Below are 26563 nucleotides of genomic sequence, written 5' to 3' on the forward strand. Positions count from 1 at the left end.
CCATTTCATGCTCTTGAAATAAAGCTGCTAGTTCAAAACATTGCATGTGGCCATATGTGGCTGCCATTTTGAGAGGGGGAGTTGGGGGAATGGAAAGGAGGAAAGCCCTGTTTCAGGGGCAAACTATGGCCAGCACTACTGGGGCAGTCCTACTAAATTACACCTACCTGAGTCCCTTTTATCAGCGTTTGCTTGGCTTTATGGGTCCTGCTGTGTCTGAAAGAACACCTGGTTCTTGATCAGAGCCAGAGTCCGAAGCTGAATGCCAGGGCTGAGAGTCAGAGCTAGAATCAAATTTAGAGATTTGAGCTAAGTATCAGAGCTGGCGTCTGAGTCGGAGAACAGGTGCAGGGATCAGGATCGTGCCTGGAGAGCAGGGCTCAGGAGTCAGGCAAGAAAGCAGGGTCCAGTATAGCAGGACCAGTTGCATGGACAACTTCCTATGCCCCCTTTCTAGCTTAAATAGAACAGCCAGAGTGATGGGTGGGGCCAGGCGCTCCTCCAATCAGGACTGCTATGGGCAGTGCCTCTCTTAGGGTTAGGGTTCCATTAGCCACTGAGCCCGCCAGCCCCTGGCAACTCACCCAATGGCATTGGGGATACAGTGATTGCCTGGAGACCCCAGGACCTGGGTTCAGGACCCATGGATCCTCTCAATAGGGCATTTATCTTCTCTTTCTGTAAATAATTTGTGGTATTTGTTAGTTAGATTAGTATAGGTTTCCTTTATTTCTTGGAGTGTTGGTTCCCTCTTATTTACAGGTGCTGACACCTGGTACTGAGTTATGCCTCATCTCAGTGTTTAAGCCTTGTGCCAGCTGTAAGAAAGCTATGCTGGTGAGTGACGCTTATTCTGCCGCCTTTAAGTGCCTTGGAGAGGGTCACATTAGAGACTACTGCCAGATTTGCAGGATTCCAAGCCCCAGACAAAAAAGTACAGAGAGATGGCACAACACCAACATGAACATAAGAATGGCTGTACTGGGTCAGACCAGTATCCTGTTTTCCAGTAGTGCTTGGTGCCAGATGCTACAGAGGGAGCAAACAGAGCAGGGCAATTTATCAAGTGATCTGTCCCCTGTCATCCAGTCCCAATTTATAGCATGTTTCTGACATGGTTAGGTGACTCATGGTCATCCTTGGAGCCTGAGATAGGCTCACATGCCCCTCTTGAGTCAGATGGCAGCACTCTCATTCTCCTTCAAAGAAATTTAGTTATTGGTACCCACCAGAGGGACAGAGATAGGGACCCTTGGAGCAGTAGTGGCCAGAGTTCTATGCTATACCCATGGCCTTACTGGAACCCATGGGGCATGCCTCCTATTTCCAGATCCTCCCTGGTTCCTAAGACTTCTAGATCTTTGGACAGCCGGGATTTGGAGCAATCAAATTTTTGAATTGCTCCGCTCCAGCTCCGTTCCGGCACCAATAGTGACTGCTCCAGCTCCGCTACAACTCAGATTAATTTTTAACTAAATAAAAAAGTGCATACTGTAATTTTGAAAAAACATTATTTTTGTTCAGACTTTTAAAACAATTTAAATGTCATCAACAGTGATACAAACTAGAATCATTCATAATTCATTCTGTAAAAAATTATTGCACTAATTAAGTCCTCTTTCATAGCCTGCCGCAAATCATTTAAAATTAACTTTAAAGCCGAAAACAGTTGCTCTACACTAGCTTGAGTTGTTGGCATGCTCGAAGCAATTCTACAGGCAGCCTGAATGTGGGGTAAGTAGCTGTGAATGGCCTAAAAAACAGACTTAACTTTTAGCCTACCAATAGACTCCATCACCTCACAATCTTCCTGAAAGTTTCTCTCTAATGCTTCATTACAATTATGAATCACAGAAACTCGCTGGTGTCTTCCTTGTTTATCCAATTCCTTTTCGAAGGCATCATCTTCTGAAGAATTGGTGCTTGAATTATCTCCATTTCCCTGTGGTGGCTGAAGACGTCTCAGGGATGGACGCTCAAACAAGTTCAGAGTGGAGACAGAAGTTTGAGAAAGGCCTGCTATTTCTGAAGGATGTGAACTTTCCAAAACCGCAGATTCAATTGTTGATGACCCCTTTTGTTGTGTTTCGTTTTCTTCAACCTCTTTCACAGAGTTCGAATGTAGCAATAGATTTTGTTTTTCGAGTCGTCGAGCAATATCAAGGAGCCCTTCCTTTGCCTTTGGTATTTCCCCTTGAGGTAAGAAGAATCCGATACCGTGGGTCAACATAAACTCCAGCAAGGAAATTAATATTGTCAAAAAGCTTCTCTTTGCGTTTCTGCATGGAGGACAGAATTCCTTCTATTTGTCCACCATTTTCTTGCAAGAATTTTGACAGTTTTCGCTATTCCTTCATTAAAACTCCCAGGGTTACATCGACAGCTTGAAGATTCATGGTTGTTTTGGTTTGGCTTTGCCAAGAGGTCTCGCAGGTTCTTCGCTTTGTCCCATTCAGTTTTTGTTAACTTCAGTTCTCTTGTTCCAGCTGCAGCCACTTGTTCACAGTAAGATTGAAAAACGAGAAGCCGATCAATCATCGCAAATGTTGAACCCCAGCGAGTCAGAGTATCCAAGCAGAACACTTTGAATACTTGGGGTTCGTAGTTTGACGACTTGTTGAATTTTTGCCAGAAATTTCTTTGCATGTTCTTTGTTCAGTCCATCCCAGCTTGCCAACTGAAGAGTGTGAATACTATACCTCATCAATTGGACTTTTGAGTCGTTCTCATGAAGCCATGTTGAAAGTATGAGGCTAGGGTCATTAATCCATTGCACAGCAGCATCCATGTTGTATAGGTTATACAAGATAGAATCTATTATTTGCTCTATCATGTACAATGTTTCCAGCCTGATGAAGGAAAAACATATTTCTGAAAATGTGCTCTTTACTAAAAGGACTGTGCTTGCAGTTTTGAATCCGCTTTCCCATTAAAGTTTATTTCCAACGGTCTATCATACAACATCATTCAAATAAAATTATTTAAACAGGCGTCGTGAACTGTGGGGACTGGGCCAATTTTATTTAATATTTTTTAAATCTTCAACTATTTAACAGATATGACCCTGGAATATTATTTAATGCTAAAACATGCATTAAAATGGTACTCTTAATTTTGTATAATTAACCGTTTCCAAGAAAACTGTTTAAAAATTTTAATCTGCTTAGATACTTCGAATGATACAAACAATTTTACCTATTTTTCAACTTTGGAATCATAAATTTTAAATGTAATAATAAATAACCAAAATTAACTTGTGGTACATAATATTACCGCTCGTAGCCGGGTCAGTCGACAACAAGCCTTTCTTGAAATATGAAATAAAAATGACCAACCGCCAGTTCGGGATGCCTATGGTTTAAATAATTTTGGATAATGTAATATGGTAGCACATACTCACGCTAAGACACAGACATAATTTCATTACTTTATATTAAAGCGTTTTTGAAATATTAATCAGAAATTAAGTTTTCATCACCTCCTTGAAGGGACTGTAGCTCCCTTAGGAAGAATTTTAAGACACGTGTTCACAGAAACGTTTTTTCTTAAAGTGACCTAAGGATTCACCCCCAAAGTTGTGTTGGACATTTTCCAATCACTCTAGATATATCACAAAAATCACTCCTAATTTATGCAAAAATGTTTACTGTATATTTATATGCCTGCTGCATGTGACTTTTTCAGTAAATTTAAAATTACAAACAAAGCTACCAGAAGACTGTTGAACAGATGACCTATAAAATAAGTCCGCCAGAGTGATACAGGAGCATGTACAAATGAACAAATGTACCAGTAACGGGAGCCCATGTGAGAAATGAGCTTAAGTGGTTAATATCTCTTGTGATACATAAAAAAAAAAAAAAGTTTTTGTTTATTGATATATTAAGGTATCTGAGGGGTAGCCGTGTTAGTCTGGATCTGTAAAAGCGGCAAAGAGTCCTGTGGCACCTTATAGACTAACAGATGTATTGGAGCATAAGCTTTTTTGCGGGGGCAATATACCTGTTTGTGATACCTTAAATGTTGCGTCTTGTGTCACACTTTTCTGTATTCGCAGCACTCAGTGCCTCTCATTGATCAACCCTTACAAAAAAAGTATCCACACATACTAATCTATCTACCTAACTAATCTACGTTAGTACGTACTCGCCTAACCTTGGCACAAGGTGGGAGCAGTCTACAGTGTTGCCGGATGTCTCATAATTGTCTGATTCTTTAATAAAACATATCTCCAAAAAAACTTGGTAATTTTGTATCTGTACGTTAAATCTTGATTTCGGCCAAAGTGAGAATAACTGTGACATATTACATAAAGTAGATGTTAATATCAGTTGTTGTTCAATCTGAAACTTTTTGGCACCTTTAGGACTTTATTGCCAAATATCATTCATTTTGGATTGAAAATGGAAAAAAAAAAAAAAAAACTGGCGCAGTTGAGATTTTCTGTGCTCCGGCTCCAGCTGCGGGCAAAAACCTGCAGCTCCACTGCTCCGGGCTCCGCTCCAAAGCCCGGTTGGACAGGATGTATGAGCTCACATGAGGCAATCAAGGAGGTTGTCGTCCATACCAATGTCAGTATCGAACAAACCTCCAATAATTGCAAGTTTAGGAACCTCCACCCACTATACTGCAGGAGGATCAGCCTCAGTCTCCTTTGCATTCTTCCTCATCATCACCTGATGAGACTATAGCTCCTTGGGATACTTCATCTGTCCAAGATGACTATAGGGCTTACCAAGATCTTTTAAAGAAAATAGCTACATGTCATAACCATACAGCTAAGGGTAGCCTAGAATTCCTCCTCACCTGTAAGGGGTTAAGAAGCTCAAATAACCTGGCTGGCACCTGACCAAAAGGACCAATGGGGAAAGAAGATACTTTAAAATCTGGGGGGTGGGGGAGGAAGGCTTTGTGCTCTTTGTTTTTGTGTGTTCTCTGGGGAAGCAGAGAAGCATCAGGTCAGAAAACTTTCTCCTAAAATCATCCAAAAATGAGTCTCAATATTGCAAAAAGAGTAAGTAAATAAGGCAAGGTGCATTAGATTACCTTTTTGTTTTTAGCTTGTGAATTTTCCCTATGCTTAGAGGGAGGTTTATCTCTGTTTTTTTGTAACTTTTAAAGTTTTGCCTGGAGGGGAATCCTCTGTGTTTTTGAATCTGATTACCCTGTAAAGTTACCTTCCATCCTGATTTTACAGAGGTGCTTCTTTTACTTTTTTTTCTTTATAATGAAGTTCTGTTTTTTAAGCATCTGGTTTACCTATTTGGTTGGTATATTATTCTCAAACCTCCCCAGGAAAGGGGGTGAAGAGGCTTGGGGGGATATTTTAGGGAACAAGAACTCCAAGTGGTCCTTTCCCTGAATCTTTGTCTAACTCACTTGGTGGTGGCAGCAGTACCCATCCAAGGACAAGGAAGGATTTGTGCCTTGGGGAAGTTTTTAACCTAAGCTGGTAGAAATAAGCTTAGGGGGTCTTTCATGCAGGTCCCCACATCTGTACCCTAGAGTTCGGACGGAACCCTGACACTACATCTCATGATATCCCTGTTGAGGTGGTCCAGGAGAGTTTTCAAATTTGTGAACATTCTGGGTTTAGCAGGGCCTCCTAGAGTGGCTCTGCCTATCCTTGATGCCATACTAGAGGCTACCAAATCCTTGTGACACAGGCTGTCCTTTCTGTCTATAACAGCTGAGAGAACTGAGAGAAGATATCAGTCCCTTCTCAGGGCTACGAACATTTTTATACCCATTCTTCACAAAGTTACTTAGTTGTCTTGGCAGTCTATGAAAGAGCATGTCAAGGTTGCCCCCCTTTTGCCCCCAAAGGACAAGGATGCAAAAAAATTATATATTTGGTAGAAAAATGTATTCCATACCTGGTGTACTATTTTGCATTGCTAACCAACAAGCATTATTGGCCAGATACAACTTCTCCCTCTGGAATAATAAGCTGAAATTCTTAGACAAGTAGCCAGAGGATGCCAGATAGGAATTCCAGGCTCTGTTAAATGAGGGCAAGGTCATGACTTTCACCTTTCTGCAGGCATCCTTAGATGGGCAATTTGGTGGCTAGAACCATGGCATCTGTGGTACCTGTGTGCAGATGTTCATGGCTTCAATCCTTGGGTCTTCCACAGTAGGTCCAGCAGACAATATCTTTCAAAGGTCCTACGTTCTTCTATCGGACGGATGAGATACTCCATGCCTTTCCATACAACAAAGCAATTCCTTCCTCAGTTTCTGCAGAGATATTTGCCTTTCCTACTGGGGCAGCCTGACCAATCTAGAAGATGAGGCAAAAATTGCCTCCTCCTTAGGTCTCTTCTTCGGTGGGTTCCTCCAGACAATCATGAAATCCCAAGCAGTCTGTTTGACTACCTTATTGAGAACAGAGTACCAGATCATGATGTTCCAGTTTTTACATCCTCAATTTTCTCAAACAGATTATCTCACTTTCTATGTGCTTTATCCCATATTACCACAGATCAGTGGGTCCTAAGTACCGTGGAACAGGAATATACCTTGCAATTTATTTCCATTCCTCCTCCCAACCCCCTTCCCTGTCCCTCTTCAGGGGCCACTCTCCTGAGGATGTCCTCTTCTAAGAAGTATAGAGTCTTCTCCATTTGGGCACTATAGAAGAGGTTCCCTCCTCTTCAGTGAGGGAAGGTTTTCTATTCATGCTACTTCCAGTTTCCAAAGGCAAAAGGAAGTTTCAGATCCATCCTGGACTTGCACAATTTGAACAAATATGTAAGAAAATACAGTTTCACATGGTCACCCTAGCCTCCATCATCCCCTCCTTTGATCCCGGCAACTGCTACACTGTCCTCGACTTGAATGATGTGTATTTCCATGTGGCAATCCATCAAAGCCATAGGAGATTCTTAAGATTTCTGATAAACGACATCTTTTGTCAGTTTACAGTCCAACCCTTCAGCCTGTCTACTGTCTTGTGGGTTTTTGTAAAATGCATGGAAGTGATAGCTGCATTCCTAAGGAAAGCAGGTGTATAAGTATTTCCTTACTCTGACAACCTCTCTGATACAAGGTCAATCCAAATAGAAGTCAGTTTATCCAGGATCTGAGCCCTCTTCAGTGTGATAGGTCTGTTGATTAATGAGAACAAGGCAATCTTTTCCCCTGTTCAGAGAACAGAATTGGTGGGGGTGATTCTGAATTGTTCCACAGCCAGAGCATTCCTACTTTGAATCAGATTCCAGTCAATGTTAAACATTTCCATATATCTTAAAGCCCATCTGCTTTTTACATTAAGAAGCTGCCTCACACGTATAAGCTTTGGCATGCCAGATCTCATTTGAGGATGTTGCAGGGTTAGTTCAAGTCCGCACACACCCTGGTTTGTCACCCATTTGGCATGCTGATTCCAGTTCCTGCAGGAGTACTAGCCTCACTGGACTGGTTGATGGATCCAGCCAACTTATATATGGTAGTTCCATTCGACCCACTCTTACCCAGTTGACTCCGGTTATGGACATGTCTTTTCTAGGTTTGGGAGCTCATCTAGGAAACCTACCAACTTAGTCTGTGGCTTCATCAAGATTTGGCTCTCCACATAAAAGTGTGGAGTTGTGTGCCATTCATCTGTCCTGTTGGGCTTTTCTCCCTCACATCATGGGAGAGACTCTGCGAGTCCTCAGGCAACACTAGGGTAATGTTCTGTATGAACAGATGGGGAGGGGCCAGATCATCTCTGTCAAGAGGCAATACATCTTTGGGAGTTTTGTATCACCAGTGTAATTCATTTAAAAGCCTCCCACCTTTCTGGTATTCAGAACAGCTGGCAGATTGCCTGAGCAGATCGTTGAGCTGGGATCATGAATGGTCTCTCAGGTGGGCTATCGTGAGATTCATTTTTCAAAGCTAGGGGAGTCCCTCACATAGACTTATTTGCTACTTGTTTCAACAGAAAGTGCCAACTTTCTTATTTCAGGGGAAGTCTCAATCGGGAATCTGACGGATGCTTACCTACTGTCAGGGGAAGACAGACTACTCTGTGCCTACCCTCCCATTCCTCTCCTTGGTGGTGGTGGTCAAAATCACGAAAGATCACATTTGCATGATTCTCATAGCACCCCCAGTGGCCTTGCCAACATTGGTTCTCCAGTTTGCTGAGCTTATCAGCCAGGGCTTCTTTGATACTACCTTCAGAACCTGATCTGATCTCCCAGGACCACAGCTGCCTGCTACATCCCACAACTCTCCATTTTACGGGTTGGTTTACATCATGGTTAATGCCTCAAGAGGTGGAGTTTTAGGGAAATATAAAAAACATACTCCTGAATAGCAGCCATCTACGAGATACGCTTACCTGTTAAAATGGAAACTATTCTCCTTAGTCAAAGCCAAAGGGTGTTCCAACAAGTTTGGGATTGTTTGTTCCATCTGAAACAGCAAGGCCTATTGATTACTTCCATCAGCATTTTCAGGGCAGCTATCTTTGCTTTTTACCCACCAAATGTGGGCCATTCAATGTTTTCTAAGCTTCTTTCTGTCAGATTCTTACGGGTCTGTTGTTGGTTATATCCCAATATTGTGGTTCCAGTTTCTCCCTGGAACTTTGTCTGGTGCTAACTAAGTTAATGGGTGCACCTTTTGAACCGATATAACTTGCTCTTTGCTGTATCTCTCTATGATAGTAGTGTTTTTCGGTAGCTATTACGTCCTTGAGAAGGGTGGCGTAGTTATGAGCATTGGTAGTTGACCCTCATTACAGTTTTTTATAAAGAAAAAGTATACTTACATCTGCATCTGAAATTTCGGACTTAAGTAGTATCAGAATTCCACCTCAATTAAGCCATATACTTACCAACGTTCTTTCTTAAGCCCCATTCTCATAAGGATGAGGAGAGACTACATACCTTGGATGTTAGAAGGGCCTTGGCTTTTTACTGTGACAGAACTAGGTCTTTTAGATTGTCATCACAGCTGTTTGTGTCAGCTGCAGACAGGATGAAAAGCCTTCCAGTCTCAACGCAGAGGATTTCATCCTGCATTTCATTTTGCATACGTCGGTGCTTTGACATTGCCAATGTACCATCTCCAAGATCTTAAACAGTTTTTGCAGCTTTTTTTTTGCTCAAGTACCTATATCAGACATTTGTAGAGCTGAAACTTGGTCATTGGTGCATATCTCACCATTGCACAGATGATGCCAAGTTTGGACAAGTGATTCTTCAGTTATTGTTGAGGTAGATTCCAAAACCCATCTCCTGATTGAACTGCTTGTTAGTCACCTGAAGCGAAATGGACATGTACGATCACTCAAAGAAAAAAACCCGTTACTAAGCTGTTCTGTAAGTTTTTGTTCAAGATACGTTGCACATGTCCATGCCACGACCCACCCTTCTTCCCCTCTGTATCAGAGTTGGTCTGGTAAGAAAGAACTTGGGGGTCCAGGGCAGCTGCATTTCATACTATCGTGCATGAGAACAAGGCAACTGGGCACATGCAATGCCATGATGGAGATTTTTTCCCTAGTGGTACCCAACTCTCGTGCACTGGGTATGCACACACTTGAATGGATGTGTGCAAAACATCTCGAAGAACAATAGTCACAGTACAGGATAGTAGCAGTGTCCAAAGGTCCCATAGTGCTAGGTGCTGTACAAACATAATTAGATATGGTTTCTGTCCTGAAGAGCTGGGCACCTAAATAAAGACCAGACATAAGTGAGCATAAAAACAGTAGCTGAAAAAATGAAGATGGAAGTAATAAGATCATGTAGTAACACAGGTTAATAACATTTGCAACTTTGGTTCTGAATCCATTTAAAGTCTTTTAATAAGCCATAACCCCCTTGTTTTCCGTAGTTATTTCTGTTCCTTCCAGCTTCCTAGGAGGAAAAAGATGTGCGGTCCACTGCCTGTTGTTTTGTAGCCAAGAAAGCAAATAACTTGTCAGGTTTTCAACCTTTCACCTCTGAAATCCACTTTAAGACAGCCTTGTGTTGGGTTAATTGTGATAGATTTCCCTTCAGTGCTGTAGTTAAGCATTGCTGTTAGTCAGCATTACTTATGCCTGTCATGAGGTGATACAAGAAATTAAACATTGTTGGTTTTGCCCCCTACTTTCTTATTTTACCCTCTAGTTCCGATTTCATGGCCTTACCACTTATTATTAATGTTTTCTCTCCCAAAGAAACTTGAATACTTGGAAAAAGAAAAGGAGTACTTGTGGCACCTTAGAGACTAACCAATTTATTTGAGCATGAGCTTTCGTGAGCTACAGCTCACTTCATTGGATGCTCACGAAAGCTCATGCTCAAATAAATTGGTTAGTCTCTAAGGTGCCACAAGTACTCCTTTTCTTTTTGCGAATACAGACTAACACGGCTGCTACTCTGAAACTTGAATACTTGGCTGGTCAGCAATTGTGACACATCTCACGTGGCTTCACAATAACTAGATTTACTTTTTGAAGGTTAAAGGAAGTTAGCCTTTTCATATCCACTGGTGAATTTATAGGAATGACAGTGACTTCAAGTCGTGCTCAGCCCAGTTCCCATCCAGGGATTCAGTTGTGATGACAGCTGAAATTCCAGCTCCCTGGCCTAGAGTGTGCATAGTTGGTTAGATAAGATGAATTGGAAAAATAGAATACAAAGTATCCTGCATGTGTACTTTGCAAAAGCAATAAAAATGCAGAGTCTAGCTCTGCGAAAGGAAAGACTAAGGGAAGGAAGTCAGGACATGAGGATTATTATATCAGAGATAATCAGCTTTTGACTAGGAATAATGTCTTTAAAATCACACTATAAAACCATGTAATGTGTCCTTACCCCAAAAGGCAACCTGCATTGTTCAGCACTCTTGAAGGTGGGTGGGACACTACGAGTAGAATTTAACATAGGGGATCCTAGTAAGTAGGCAGCTAGCAATATGTGGTGGATCTGCACTTTATAGACAAGCAAAAGAAGAAAGCAAGTTTTTTTTGGAGGGGGGAATGTTAATTTCCTAGAAGAGCAGTGGTAGACACTTAAGCCATGTCTATACTACGAAAGTACTCCGATGTTACAGAAGTCGATTTTTGGGAACAGATTGTATAAAGTCGAGTGCATGCGTCCACACTAAGCGAATTAATTCGGCGGTGTGCATCCACAGTACCGTGGCAAGCGTCGACATTCTGAGCAGTGCACTGTGCGTAGCTGTCCTGCAGTCCCCGCTGCACATTGGAATTCTGGGCTGAGCTCCCAATGCCTGATGGGGCCAAAAATTTGTCACGGGTGGTTATTGGTAAATGTCGTCAGTCAACCCTCCCTCCGTGTAAGCAACAGCAGACAATCATTTCGCGTCCTTTTCCCTGGATTGCCCAAGCAGACGCGATAGCACGGCAAGCATGGAGCCCGTTCAGCTCACCGCAGCAGTTATGACCATTGTAAACACCTTGCGCATTATCGTGCAGTTTATGCAGAACCAGCACCTGAAAAACCAGGCGAGGAGGCGATGGCAGAGCGGTGATGAGGACATGAACACATGTCTCTCTAAAATCGTGATCCCCAGCAATTTGGAGATCATGGTGTTACTGGGGCAGGCTCATGCCGTGGAATGCCGATTCTGGGCCTGGGAAACAAGCACAGAGTGGTGGGACCACATATTGTTGCAGGTTTGGGATGATTCCCAGTGGCTCCGAAACTTTCGCATGCGTAAGGGCACTTTCTTGGAACTTTGTGACTTGCTTTCCCCTGCCCTGAAGCGCAGGAATACCAAGATGGGAGAAGCCCTCACAGTTTACAAGCAAGTGGCAATAGCCCTCTGGAAGCTTGCAATGCCAGACAGCTACCGGTCAGTCGGTAATCAATTTGGAGTGGGCAAATCTACTGTGTGGGTTGCTGTGATGCAAGTAGCCAACACAATCATTGAGCTGCTGGTATCAAAGGTAGTGACTCTGGGAAATGTGCAGGTCATACTAGATGATTTTGTTGCAGTGGGATTCCCTAACTGTGGTGGGGCTATAGACAGAACGCATATCCCTATCTTGTGACCGGACCACCAGGGCAGCCAGTACATAAACCGCAAGGGGTACTTTTCAGTGGGTGCTGCAAGCACTGGTGGATCACAAGGGACGTTTCACCGACATCAACATGGGATGGCCGGGAAAGGTTCATGACACTCGCATCTTCAGGAACTCTGGTCTGTTTAAATGGCTGCAGGAAGGGATTTACTTCCCAGACCAGAAAATAGCTGTTGGGGATGTTGAAATGCCTGTAGTTATCTTCGGGGACCCAGCCTACCCCTTAATGCCCTGGCTCATGAAGCCGTACTCAGGCACCCTGGGCAGTAGTAAGGAGCTGTTCAGCTATAGGCTGACCAGGTGCAGAATGGTGGTAGAGTGTGCATTTGGACGTTTGAAGGGTCACTGGCGCAGTTTACTGACTCGCTCAGACCTCAGCGAAACCAATATTCCCATTGTTATTGCTGCTTGCTGTGTGCTCCACCATCTCTATGAGAGTAAGGGGGAGACGTTTATGGCGGGGTGGGAGGTTGAGGCAAATCGCCTGGCCGCTGAATACGCGCAGCCAGACACCAAGGCGGTTAGAAGAGCACAGCAGGAAGTGCTACGCATCAGAGAAGCTTTGAAAACCAGTTTCATGACCGGCCAGGGTACTGTGACGCTTCTGTTTGTTTCTCCTTGATGAAAATCCGTCCCCTTGGTTGACTCTAAATTCCCTGTAAGCCACCTGCCCTCCCCACTTCGATCACAGCTTGCTTGCAAAGGAAATAAAGTCACTATCGTTTAAAAAAACATGTATTCTTTATTAATTGATTACAAAAATAGGGAGATAACTCACAAGGTAGCCCAGTGGGGTGTGGGAGGAGGGTAGGAGGGAAGGAAGAGGCCACTTTAAAACTTGTTGAATGACAACCTTCTGTTGCTTGGGCTGTCCACTGGGGTGGAATGGTTGGGTGCCTGGATCCCCCTCCTCCTCCCCCCCCCCCCCCCCGGCATTCTTGGGCATGTGGGTGAGAAGGCTATGGAACTTGGGGAGGAGGGAGGGTGGTTAAACAGGGGCTGCAGCGGCAGTCTGTGATCCTGCTGCCATTCATGAACCTCCACCAGACACCAGAGCATGTCCCTTTGATCCCGCAGTAGCCCCAGCGTTGCCTCATGCCTCCTCTTATCTTCCTGCCCCCCCCCGCCTGCCGTAAAACTGCAAGCAGCTCAGCCTAGAAGCAGCATGTCTGGGGCTCTGTCCCGGAGCATCCGTTTGATTCTTTGGTTTTCTGGTACGCTTGTCTGAGCTCCTTAAGTTTCACGCGGCACTGTGTTGCATCCCTGCTGTAGCCTCTGTCCCTCGTGGCCTCGGAGATTTTTTGAAATGTTTTCATAGAATATCAGGGTTGGAAGGGACTTCAGGAGGTCACCTAGTCCAACCCCCTGCTCAAAGCAGGACCAATCCCCAATTTTTGCCCCAAATCCCTAAATGGCCCCTTCAGGGATTGAACTCACAACCCTGGGTTTAGCAGGCCAATGCTCAAACCACTGAGTTATCCCTCCCCCCATTGGCATTTGGCGTTTTGGCATTTCGTCTTTTGGAATGTAGTTCTGATAGCACAGATTCCTCTCCTCATACAGCCATCAGATCCAGTACCTCCCGTTCGGTCCATGCTGGAGCTCTTTTTCGATTCTGGGACTGCATGGTCACCTGTGCTGATGAGGTCACCTGGCCAAACAGGAAATGAGATTCAAAAGTTCCCGGGGCTTTTCCTGTACACTTGGCCAGTGCATCAGAGTTCAGAGTGCTGTCCAGAGCGGTCACAATGGGGTAGCTCCGGGAGGCCAATACCTTCAAATTGCATCCACACTAACCCTAATTCGAAACAGCGATGTCGATTTCAGCGCTAATCCCCTCTTTGGGGAGGAGTACAGAAATCAGTTTTAAGAGCCCTTTATGTTGGGGAAAAAAATGGCTTCATTGTGTGGACGGGTGCAGGTTTAATTCGATTTAACGCTGCTAAATCCGACATAAACTCGTAGTGTAGACCAGGCCTTAGATACTGTTGTGTAGCATGGGGTCTCTTTCTCTCTCTTTTTTTAAATGCTTATATTTGCGTTAAGTGAAGCCTGGCATATGAGCGTTGATGTTCCCAACTTCTTCCATAAGGCAGCTCTTGGTTGGGAGAATGATGGTAAAGGCCGGAATGATTCATAAGACAAAGTATGGCTTACTGCTGATGTTTTCCACAAAACTGCAGTCTGCCACTATTTAATTATTCTTTTCTTTTCTAGCCGTTTCATCCTATGGTCAATCTGGAATGCTCCAGGGATTTTCGACCATTTCTATGTGCCCTATATGCTCCAGTCTGTATGGAGTATGGACGTGTCACTCTCCCATGTCGCAGGCTTTGTCAACGTGCATACAGTGAATGTTCCAAACTCATGGAGATGTTTGGCGTCTCTTGGCCAGAGGATATGGAATGCAGCAGGTTAGCAAATCTGTTTTTTCAGAACCACCATCTAAAAAAATTTAATGTGTTCCAGGATGTTTTAAACTGTCTCTTTTCCAGTCCAGCAGTATGTTTCCACTACAGACAATAACCCTATTTTTCCTTCCTTTGTTTAGTGTATCTGCCTGTTTCCTGGGAAGGAAACTACTTTCATATTTCTCTCATTTCCCCACATACGCCCACACGCTGAAAATATTTATATGTGATTAGGTTAAATTAAGTGTGATATTTTAAAGGGAATTAGTATGCCAGTTGCATTTTATTTTCTTCCCCCACACTGTTTTGACCAGTGCACCAGTCTGGTTAAAGCTGTACTAGATAGCCATAGCTGACATTTTATACTTTCTAAACCAGTCTTGTAAAATTGTACTCAACTGAAGTGAGTACATTTTAATCTTTTATGTTTAATGAGAGAGTAAAATGTCACTTAAAAAAAATCCGTATTTCAAAAAGCAAACACCCCTGGAGAGAATGCAAACAAAACAATTCCGTTTTACTTTAAGGCGGTAGCTTTGTGGCACATTGAGCAGATGATGATCACACTCTGCTTCAGAGTGTAGCTGAAACTTGCCTCCTTCCTGATCTTTGATTTTTATTGGTCACTCCAGTGACTATAATGAAACACGGGCACAGATAAGAGGAAATGGCCCCTGAGTGGAGTGGGAAGGGAGCTGATCTTAAAGATCTGTAGATCTGTGGTGAGGTTAAAATTTAAGGCAGACTAGAGCTTGCGGTTTTTTTTTTTGTTTTTTTTTTGCCAAAGCATTGCTACTGTAAGGGCTCCCTTGTGCTGATGAGAATCCAGGGGAGACTTTGAGACCCTAATGGAAAAGACTGCTCCAATTCTAGACTCTGAAGAGAGGTCTAGTCCCTCCAAGTCATCCTATTCCTCAGGTCCCATCCTAAGAATATGGGCATCCATTCCCTAACTGCTGTGTCCAGAAAATCCCACGCACTCCATCTGCTTTCACTTTTGGAACTAGGGAAGAGAGCTCAGTGTCAACATTCCAGAAATCCAATGGTAACTCTTGTTCGAGCTACTTTTTAACAGCGTGTAACCTTTTTCTCTATCCTTTAGTTCATTTAAAAGTGGCATTGGTCTACACATGGAGTCCTACTGAGCATTCTTTGCCAGTTTCAAGTATACGTAAAAGTTTGGGCGGGGGGGTGGTTTTGTTCGTGACTTATTCCTAATTTTCCAAAAAGACTGTTTTTTAAATTTAGATCTTGCGTAATCTAACTTTCCTATTACAAGTACAATAGTATTGTAGACAGTGTTGTTAGTGCCAAGCGTTCAAAAGTCATGAGTCAGACCCTCAAACTGTGCGTCTTTTTTTTTAATTGTTCTCTTCCAGTTTTTGAACCAACCCACAGTGTGTGTGTGTGTGTCTGTCTGTCTGTCTGTCTGTCTGTCTGTCTCTCTCTCTCTCTCTCTCTCTCTCTCTCTCTCTCTCTCTCTCTCTCTCTCTCTCTCTCTCTCTCTCTCTCTCTCTCTCTGGTTCAAAATGGAACCTTAAGCACATAAAAATTGGACCTCCTTGCTGGCTGCTCAAAGGCGGACTCCACTTACTCTCTTGTAGCCTCTGGGGTTGGAAGCTGCTATTCTATTAGCCTTCCCTCTTCCTCTATAGCTCTCAGCCCCCACCCTCATTCTCCTCTTGTACCTCTTCAGTGTCCCTCCTCCTTTTCATGTTCTCATGTTCTACCCTATTTTTCCCCTGAATCCCTTCAACCTTTTTCCCTACACATAAATATTTCCACTGCATTATGCATTACCCTGACCTATCCCGCGCTCTCCTATGCCTGGCTCTTCACATACCAGTATCTCCGCTCAGTCTCTTGCTCACCATGTTCTCCTGCTGCCTCTCTTTGGCTTTTCTACTGATCCTCGCAATTCCTTGTCTCCTCAGTGTCTGTCTCGGTACCTAACCATAGCGGCTTTAGTCTTACTGAAAACTATGAGAGTTGGTGACCATATTACTAGACAGCTTTACTCCCAGAGAGTCTACTGTCTGCTTGCAAAGACTCTCATCAAATGGCCATTGCCTTGCCCAGTATCCACCTCATTGAAAGAAATGGGAGGTGTACACCTTGGATAGGAACTTTCATGAGAGAAGGCAAGAATGGGGCAATCAAGTGACAGATTTAAAGAGTTACAAGACTTGCAATAAAATCGACTTGGCAACACTGGGTAGAGAAAAGAATACACTTTTTGTTTTTAAGAAAGGTGTATAGCTGCCAGTAGTACTTAGCTGCTATCAGATGCAAAACTAAAGCTCTGCCTTAACTAAGGTGCTCCTGGCCCACTACCATAATATTTTGCTTGGCAACTTTTTTAAAATTAAAACATGAAATGTATAATCTTGTTTTATGGCAAATTAAAGCGGTCATTTTTACAAACACTGTAAACTGTTCATGATAGGAGACTTGGCATCTTTTGTGTCTGCAGCACTAAACGCACTGACAGAGCTTAGGTCCCAATTCAGCAAAGCATTTACCTACGTGCTAAGCATGTGAGTAGCCCTATTGTCAAGTTTGAGACTACTCACCCTGAAATTTAGGCATCTACTTAAATGCTGTGCTGAATCAGGCTTTACCCAATAATACAGAGGGAGAATGAAATTATGTCCATATGATTCATGAATTACCTTTTTGTGTCGATTTTTAGTTTTCCATCCAGTTGTTTTCTAAAGCTAGAGACATAAAGCAGAACAGGATATCTAGAATATGGGTAAATATACATATATAATTCCCATATTTATTTTTTTTTTAGATTCCCGGACTGTGATGAGCCTTACCCTCGTCTCGTAGACCTCAATTTAGCTGGAGAGCCCACAGAAGAGGCCCCAATGGCAGTGCAGAGGGACTATGGCTTTTGGTGCCCCCGGGAGTTGAAAATAGACCCTGATCTGGGTTATTCTTTCCTGAGGGTACAAGACTGTTCCCCTCCTTGTCCAAATATGTACTTTAGGCGTGAAGAGCTCTCCTTTGCCCGATATTTCATCGGAGTGATTTCCATCGTCTGCCTTTCTGCTACCTTGTTTACTTTTTTAACCTTTCTGATTGATGTCACAAGATTCCGCTATCCAGAAAGACCCATTATATTTTATGCTGTCTGTTACATGATGGTGTCATTAATTTTCTTCATTGGCTTTTTGCTTGAGGACCGAGTAGCGTGCAATGCATCTAGCCCTGCGCAGTACAAGGCTTCCACAGTGACACAGGGCTCTCATAACAAAGCTTGCACCATGCTTTTCATGGTGCTGTATTTCTTTACCATGGCTGGCAGTGTTTGGTGGGTCATTCTTACCATCACATGGTTCTTGGCAGCTGTGCCAAAGTGGGGCAGTGAAGCAATTGAGAAGAAAGCATTGCTCTTCCATGCCAGTGCATGGGGCATTCCAGGAACTCTAACCATCATCCTTTTAGCAATGAATAAAATTGAAGGTGACAATATTAGTGGCGTGTGTTTTGTTGGCCTCTATGATGTGGATGCATTACGATATTTTGTTCTTGCCCCCCTCTGCCTGTATGTTGTGGTTGGAGTTTCTCTGCTGCTCGCTGGCATTATCTCCCTCAATCGGGTTCGCATTGAAATCCCATTAGAAAAAGAGAACCAGGACAAGCTGGTGAAGTTCATGATCCGGATTGGCGTGTTCAGTGTTCTGTACCTCGTTCCACTCTTGGTTGTAATTGGCTGCTATTTCTATGAGCAGGCTTTCCGAGGTGTATGGGAGACAACATGGATACAAGAACGCTGCAGAGAATATCACATCCCATGCCCATATCAGGTGAGGAAATTGATACGGGATATTCAGGAATGCAAAGAAATGAGAAGTGAGGGGATTCTGTAGGGATTTAACTATCTATTGCTGAAAAGCAGCTGCTCTTCCTGGTGGGGAGGGTTATTGCCATATTTGTTGTATTAATCAATGCATTTGATCTTCAAAAAGGCTATTACAGAAAAAATCTGTGTATGCAACAAATGTGCAGTGCACCTTTTTGACAGAGCCTTGGAGAATTATGACCTTTTTGTTATAGTCAATGGGATTTATAATGCTTTTCTCTTAGTTTCTTGGGTTTTTTGTTTCTTTTTATTTATGGCACCCACAAGAGGACAGAGGAAGGAGCTCTTTTATACCAATTCCAAGAGCGGGGTCATGGGGCTTGTCTTTTGAAGGGGTAATCAAGTGTTTGTTTCAAGCCTTGCACTAAAGGGAGGTCTGATGTGCAACTGAATTTCATCAATGGTCTGCTTGTTAACAATTGTTAAAGGTTTTGTGGTCTTCTGTACCTGTATCTAATGATGTTTTAGTGATTCTCAGCTAGGGGTACACGTATCCCTAGGGGTACGCAGAGGTCTTCCAGGGGGTACGTTAACTCATCTAGATATTTGTCTAGTTTCACAATGGGCTACATAAAAAACACTAGCAAAGTTAGTATAAACTAAAATTTCATACAGACGATGACTTGTTTATACTACTCTAAATATTATACATGGAAATGTAAGTACAATATTTATAAATCAATTGGAATATAATTATATGATAAAAATGAGAAAGTAAGCAATTTTTCAGTAATAGTGTGCTGTAACACTTTTGTATTTGATTTTTTAAGTGAGGTGAAACTTGGGGGTACACAAGACAAATCAGACTCCTGAAAGAGGCACAGTAGTCTGGAAAGATTGAGAGCCACTGTTTTAGACCACAGTTTTCCATGTCACTTTCAGGAAACCCATATATGTGTCAAACAGTTGGGTAAAATCTTATCTGAAGTAACCTGTACAGAAAGTCAGAGTTTGTAGTTCATCACGTTTATTTTTAAAGAATAGGTTTGGCTTGTCAGTGTTTGATACAGTTACCATGTAAGCAAATACCATAGCGAATACTAGATGCCAGACTTTCCACTGACAGGTTTCAGAGTAGCAGCCGTGTTAGTCTGTATCCGTAAAAAGAAAAGGAGTACTTGTGGCACCTTAGAGACTAACAAATTTATTAGAGCATAAGCTTTCATGAGCTACAGCCCACTTCACTCTCCACTGTGTTACACCAATTTGGTGGTGGTGTAATTAGATTTAGAAAGGAGAAAAATCGGACACACAGAGAGTAGTTGATCAGATGAAGCCGAATTTCTTTTATTGTGCTAAAGTGGTTGTGGCAAAACATTGAGTTTCTAAAGTATTCAGATTTGTTAGTTTCTAGGGCATGATCTCTGTTTTGCATCTCAATGGAAAACCTTTCACAATACTTTATTTGAAGGGGGTTGTATAACAACATGAGTTCCATTAGGTGTCTGCGCTTACACTGGTATAAAAACCATGGCAGCATTCAGCTCTAAAGCAAAGTTCATGTTTTAGTGCCATAAAAATATCACTTAAAGGTTCGGAATACTTTGTGTGGCTTGATGATATTCCTTTCTGACTTGTAACCCTTTATTGTTTTTTCTTACTTACTCAAAGTAATAGAAAGTAATAGAAAAAAAATTAAGTACATCTGAAGCAGGAAGCCTACTAAAAACCAATGGGGTCACTGGACGATTGAGATGCTAAGGGACCACTCAAGTGAGATAAAGCCATTTGAAGGGACCTTGAGAGATCATCTAGTCCAACCCCCTGTGTTGAGGAAGGACCAAGTATACCAAGACTATCTCTTACAGGTGTTTGACTAAACTGTTGTTAAACCTCCAATGACAGGGATTCCACAACCTCCCTTGAAAGCATATACCAGTGCTTAACTGTCCTTATAGTTTAAAAGATTTTCCTGATATCTAACCTAAATCTCCCTTGCTGCAGATTAAGCCCATTACTTCTTGTCCTACCTTCAGTGGACATGGAGAATAATTGATCCCTCTCCTCTTTATAACAGTACTTAACATATTTGAAGACTGTTATCCAGACCCCCCTCAGGCTTCTTTTCTCAAGGCTCAAAATACCCAATTTCTTTTAACCTTTCCTCAATAGGTCAGGTTTTCTAAACTTTTAATCATTTCTGTTGCTCTCCTCTGGACTTTCTCCATTAGAGCCACATTTTTCCTAAAATGTGGCACCCACAGTTTGGACACAGTACTCCAGCTGAGGTCTCACTAGTGCTGAGTAGAGTGAGACAATTGCCTCCTGTGTCTTACAAAGAACATTTCTGTTAATACATCCCAGAATACTAGCCTTTTTTGCAACTGCATCACATTGACTCACATTCAGTCTGTGATCCACTGTAATTCCCAGACCCTCTTCAGCAGTACTACCACACAGCCAGTTTTTCCCCGTTTTGTAATTGTGCATTTGATTTTTTTCCTTTAAGTGAAGTATTTTGCACTTGTCTATTGAATTTCATCTTGTTGACTTCAGATCAATTCTCCAATTTGTCAAGATTGTTTTGAATTCTAATCCTATTCTCCAAAGTGCTTGCAGTCCCTCCCAGCTTATCTGCAAATTTGATAAGCATGTTCTCTGCTCCATTATCCATCTCATTAATGAAAACATTGAATAGTACTGGACTCAGGACAGACTCTTGTGGGACCCCACTAGATGAGTCCTCCCAGTTTGATAACGAACCATTGATAACTACTCTTTGTAGTACAGTCTTTCAACCTTTTGTGCACCAACTTTATAGTAATATCATTCTAGACCATGTATCCCTAGTTTGCATGAGAATGTCATGTGGGTCTGTCAAAAGCCTTACTAAAAATCAAGATATATCCTGTCTACAACTTCCCCCCCATGCACTAGGTCGGCAACCCTGTCAAAGGAGGACACTAGATTGGTCTTGTATGATTTTGTTTTTGACAAATCCACGCTGGCTATTCCTTATTACCCTATTAGTCTCTAGGTGCTTACAAACTAATTGTTTTATAATTTGTTCCAGTATCTTTCTAGGTATCAAAGTTAAGCTGACTGGTCTGTAATTCCCTGGGTCCTCTTTTTGTTTTTTTTTTTAAAGATTGGTTCTATGTTAGTCCTTCTCCAGTCCTCTGGGACCTCACCCATCCATGAATTTTCAAAGATAATTGCTAACTGTTTTGAGATTGCTTCATCTAGTTCCTTAAGTATTCTCTGGTGAATTTCATCAGGCCCTGCTGAACTGAATATATCTAATTTATCTAAATATTTTTTAATCTGTTCTTTCCCTATTTTGGCTTTGTAATGTACAAAATGGGATGGGATATTGCTTACTCAGAATTCATGGAGTATTTTAAAGATGGAAATGTGTAGCATCTTAATGAGCAAAATCCTGGTTAGTGGAATAATGTCAGCATGTAGTAAAAATGCTACTCAAATCTCCAGCAAACCATTAACATTATAATAGCTCAGCAGGAGTTGTTATATTGTCAATGGAAGAACAATAATGGTTCTATTCACATCAAATTGGGTCGAAGGACCTGTAGACCCTATGGAATATTAGAAGGGTTTTTCTTTTAACCCTTGAAACTTTTTCTTAAGATAAACATGCTTCCCCACTTAAACTATCCAGGGCCCTAATTTAAACAGATTTACAAAATAGCAATCAGTTGATTTATCCTTGGATGGTCAAAGCTATTGAGAAACAGATTAAGGTTTGGGGCCAGTCTTAAGATTTTTAGTATGTTTTGATAGTCTTGCATATCTCTTTTTAAAAAAATCTTTAAAATGTTTGAATTGTAGGGGCTCTATTTTGTGGGGGAGGGAGGAGTTTCCTGAGGTCCTCACTCAGTCCTTACTCGGGCAACATTGAATGATTTCCGTTATTTATGTCTAAATAAGGACTTCAGGGTTTGTCCCATTAAGAGTAAACTGTGTTACAGTTAAGAGACTAGCACTTAATCCCATGGCACAATGGTTTGCTAAAATGTTGACAAGGTTTCTATAGAATTACATTATTTTATTTCAACTACAGAATAGGAATAAGAGATATAGGAGATGTGGCTGGGGTATTCTTGTCTGCCGCAACAGCCTATAAGGGCCATCACGGCCAGGATTCTAATTAAGGCAAGCCCTCAGGGTGCTCTAACCTACATGAAGGGCTAACCAGGCCTTGGCAAGCCCCAGGTCAGAGAGACAATCACCTTTATGCTGTCACTTTGAACCTTGCATTGAGTGTGGTTCAGGCTCTGGAATGAATTGGTTCATATAATCTTTATAATCAGTACTTGTTTTGGAGAGCAGCAGCACATTTTCCTGTGGAATGTGAGCATGTGCAGTAATCTGTCACGTTCTTTTGTGACTTGTTTGGTTCTATCCTTTGTCCTCCAGGTATTAGTATAAAAGTATTCTAGGTCACATTGTGCTGTTTCAGCTAGTCTGAATTGCCATTAAGATCCCACATACAAACACGCTTCTGAGGAGATTTGCTGGAAGTTGGATGGAGGGCAACATTTCAGATTTGTGAATTCTCGCTAAGGAAACAAAAAAGAATAATTTCAATCTATGACTTGTTAGTAACAGAGACAATCGCTAATGTAATTGAAGAGGATTTACTTGCATTTTACTTACGTGACAATTTATTTTAAAAAAAAAAGTGGTATGGGGAAAGGATTCAGATTGTTACTTAGATATGTTTTAAATATCCTTAAATCGTATTTTTTGGGAAATGTATTAAATTCATGGGTTTTACATTAAATGGATGGGGTAGGAGTGAATTATTCCTACCAACTTTTATAACCCCCCCTTTAATATACAGTTAGAAAAATCTCAAGATCTCTGTAGTACAGCATATATTTTTAAATGTGAGGTGGGAAAAAATAATCTGTTACCAGAAATAATTAGTTTAGTGGCCTCTCATATTTAGGACTCTAGACACAATAATTTGATCTGATCTGGTAATTCTGCTTCCAGTCAATAACATTTCTCTATGAATTGTAATCTAAAATTGCTTTAACCTAAAGTTAATTTTATTAACCCTTCCCATCTACATCTACAGGTGTTTTTAGATTTAAGGATATGTCAGTTTTTTGTTCACCTACATGTCAAAGTTTCTTATTTTCAATATATTAATGCAATTATTTTTTTTAAAATACCCTTATTTAGCTGTCTTTAAACTACAATATTCTAGTTGAGCCAAAAACCTTAACTGTATATTGCTTTTTGTAAGGCGGTCGCAGTGGTCCCCCATCTATCAGGGAGGGAGGCCACGGCCCCTCGCTACAATGCCTCTGGAGTGACTCAGTTCAGGGTGGAATTAGCCAACCATTAGGCCCAAGCCTGCAGTCCAGGCAGAGCAGCAATGAGTCTATCGGCGCCAGCCCTAAGTCAGGGCGGGGTAGCAAACAGTTAATGGGTCTGGCCTGCAGTCAGGCAGAGCAGCAGTGAGTCTAAGGGGGCTCAGGCCCTTGAGCAAGGTGGGGCACCAACAGATAAGGGGCTCTGGCCTTCAGTTAGGGTAGAGCAACACAACAGTCTTGGGGGATCAGTTCTCTGGTGGGGCAGACAGCAAAACCATCTGGCATCCTAGCTCTGGTGGACGACAGACCAGTGCAAGCCTCTTGGCCTAAAGGTGGGAGGCTGCCATGCCCTGGGGTAGGGCAGCAGGGGGTAGGGCGACGCAGACCCACCTGACTCCACTGCATCCTAGCCCAGGGCCCTAACAGTGGCTGAGTGTTCCGCCACTAGGTCAGCGGGGAATCCAGCCACAACATGCTGGCCAGCTGGCAATCAGTAATGCAGCCGAACCCTATTCGGCTTCCCTGGTCTCCTTCCTACACTCCCATTCAGGAGGTACCTGGATTCTGGGGTTATCGTTTGTTTCGCCGGGGTAAATGGCTAATGGTAGCCCCAACAGCTCCATGGTGTCTCCAGTGCCTGGCAGCTATCTGGGGGAAGGCCACACTCCCTCGATACGGTTTTAGACAGTTTTGCCTCATCAGTAGCTAATGCCTGGCTTTGTACCTTTTGTTTTAAAAGGTATATTCATAAAAGATAAACCTTTCAAAAGCACCTATATGCTATGTGGCAGGGGCTGGGTAAGGGTGATTAGTGCTTCATTTTCTGCCTCCTGTCTCATGATGATTGTTTTCCTTAAAGCCCCAGCTCCTGGAGTCAAGTGAATGTGATAATTTCAGCCTTCATTCTTACAGAAAAAGTATGTTTCTAGCCCTCATGGCTATGGAGAAAGCTTCAAAATGTGACCTCAGTGCACCCTAAAGGCTCAAAAACCAGAAGGCAAATAAACACCAAATCTATTATTTTCACATAAACTCATGATTTTACAACCAATCTCATGATTTTTGGTGAGCCTAACTCATGATTTTTGAACATTTGGGGTTGGCAAAACTGCATCTCCTCCTTCTTTCCTGAACAAACAGAAGGAAGTTAACACAAAAGGTAGTTAACACAAAAGGTATACAAATATTCCTGTAGAGTCCCTTCAACATTGGGGATCCCTCTTGAAGAGGGAATCCGATGAGCATATGACAGGGTAGAGCGGGGTGGGCAAACTACGGCCCATGGGCCTACCAGAACTTTTAATCTGGCCCTTGATCTTCCACCGGGGAGTGGGGTCAGGGGTTTGCCCCGCTCCAGCTGGGGGGGGGGGGGGGGACCTCAGGGATGCAGGTGTAACCCACACACCTTCTGGATGTGGTGTTCTGTCCCATCTAGTGGCACTGAGACCACTTAGAGTTAAATGAGTCTGCTCTACAGCCTTAGCTAACAGCTAGTTGGCTTTTAGCTCATATGGTAGAGGCTCATGCACTAAGCTCCAGTGGCCCCAGATTCGATCCCGCCCACCGACGACTGGGGTCTGTCGGTGTTATACGGGCTCCGGGCAGCACTTACCTCAAGCAGCTCCCGGAAGCAGCGGCATGTCCTCCCTCCGGCTCCTAAGCATAGGGGCAGCCATGGGGCTCTACACGCTGCCCCTGCCCCAAGCACTGCTCCCACATCTCCTATTGGCCGGGAACCACAGCCAATGGAGCTGCAGGGATGGCACCTGCAGACAGGGCAGTGCACAGAGCCACCTGGCCGGCGCCATGCCTCTGCGTAGGAGCCAGAGGGGGGCATGCTGCTGCTACTTGGAGCTGTGGGGGCGGCACCTGCGCATGGGGCATCACATAGAGTCGCCTGGCTGCTCCTCCACGTAGGAGCTGGGGTGGGGGACATGCCACTGATTCCAGGTAAGCACTGCCTGGAGCCTGCACCCCGATCCCCTTCCAAACCCCTTGGTCCCAGCTTGGAGCACTCTCCCGCACCCCAGACCCCTCATCCCCAGCCCTGCCCCAGAGCCTGCTCCGAGAGCCAGAGACCCCACCCCTAATTTCGTGAGCATTCATGGCCCACCATACAATTTCCTCTACCCAGATGTGGCCCTCAGGCCAAAAAGTTTCCCCACCTTTGGGGTAGAGTAACAGGGGGCCCAGAGCCAGGAATAACACCAAGGAGTCTTGAATCCATCTGCTGCAATCATTAGAACTGTATAGGACACATCCCATGCTGCATTGATGGTAATGGGAGTTTTGCCTAAGTTTAAGGGTAACAGCTACAAGATTTAGCTCTAATTCTGCAAGTATGTTTTTCTTCATAGAAAATTAACAGGTAAAGGTGAATTATTCCTTTGAAATTGCAGGCTATAAAATCACACACAAATATAGTACATAATGAGTGTTTACCTTGATTTTTTTTAAACTTGAACGTGGAAATTGGAATTGAAATACAATTTTTAATTTGTAACAATTTAGCTGAATCACACTAAGAAAGTTTTGTAACAGACTTTCTCTTCCCATGGCTGCAGTGAAGTGTAACCCCAGTTGACACTACTTTACTTTCATGCACAAGTGCTTTAGAACAATTGCACTTGCAGACCAAAGAGGAGAAAAAAACAGGAGGCATGTAAACATCTTGCCGAAACCAGTGACCAGAAGTAATTGTTTGAGTGTTGAATCCTCTGCATTGTGGGATGCAGAATAAATTGGGATGGTGTTTTCACCTTGTTTCCTTGAAGAAATATGCAACATTTGCAGAGTGTTCCATAAATCACAGGAGTTGCCAATATTTTTTTTTAAATACAAAGTGTCTCCGTTGTTTTGACTATCTGTGTTACCATAACTTTTCAAAGAACAGAGAGAAGGGAGTTAACTTGAATACAGAAAAGAAGCTTTGTTAAGAAATGTACTATCAGGTTGATTTCTA

The 26563-nt window shown here is 42.8% G+C and overlaps 1 protein-coding gene across 4 annotated transcripts in view; it reads left to right on the forward strand.

The window, feature by feature from the left end:
* Window positions 1-26563, forward strand: part of FZD3 (frizzled class receptor 3) — a 115931-nt gene that overhangs the window by 45807 nt on the left and 43561 nt on the right. For all 4 annotated transcript variants that reach the window (XM_037893834.2, XM_037893833.2, XM_007066913.4 and 1 more), the window contains exons 3-4: window positions 14252-14448; window positions 17243-18260. In XM_037893834.2, coding sequence (XP_037749762.1) covers window positions 14252-14448; window positions 17243-18260 — 1215 coding nt within the window. The remainder of the gene's footprint in view (window positions 1-14251; window positions 14449-17242; window positions 18261-26563) is intronic.

Source organism: Chelonia mydas, chromosome 3, assembly GCF_015237465.2.
Source record: "Chelonia mydas isolate rCheMyd1 chromosome 3, rCheMyd1.pri.v2, whole genome shotgun sequence".
NCBI lineage: Eukaryota > Metazoa > Chordata > Testudines > Cheloniidae > Chelonia > Chelonia mydas.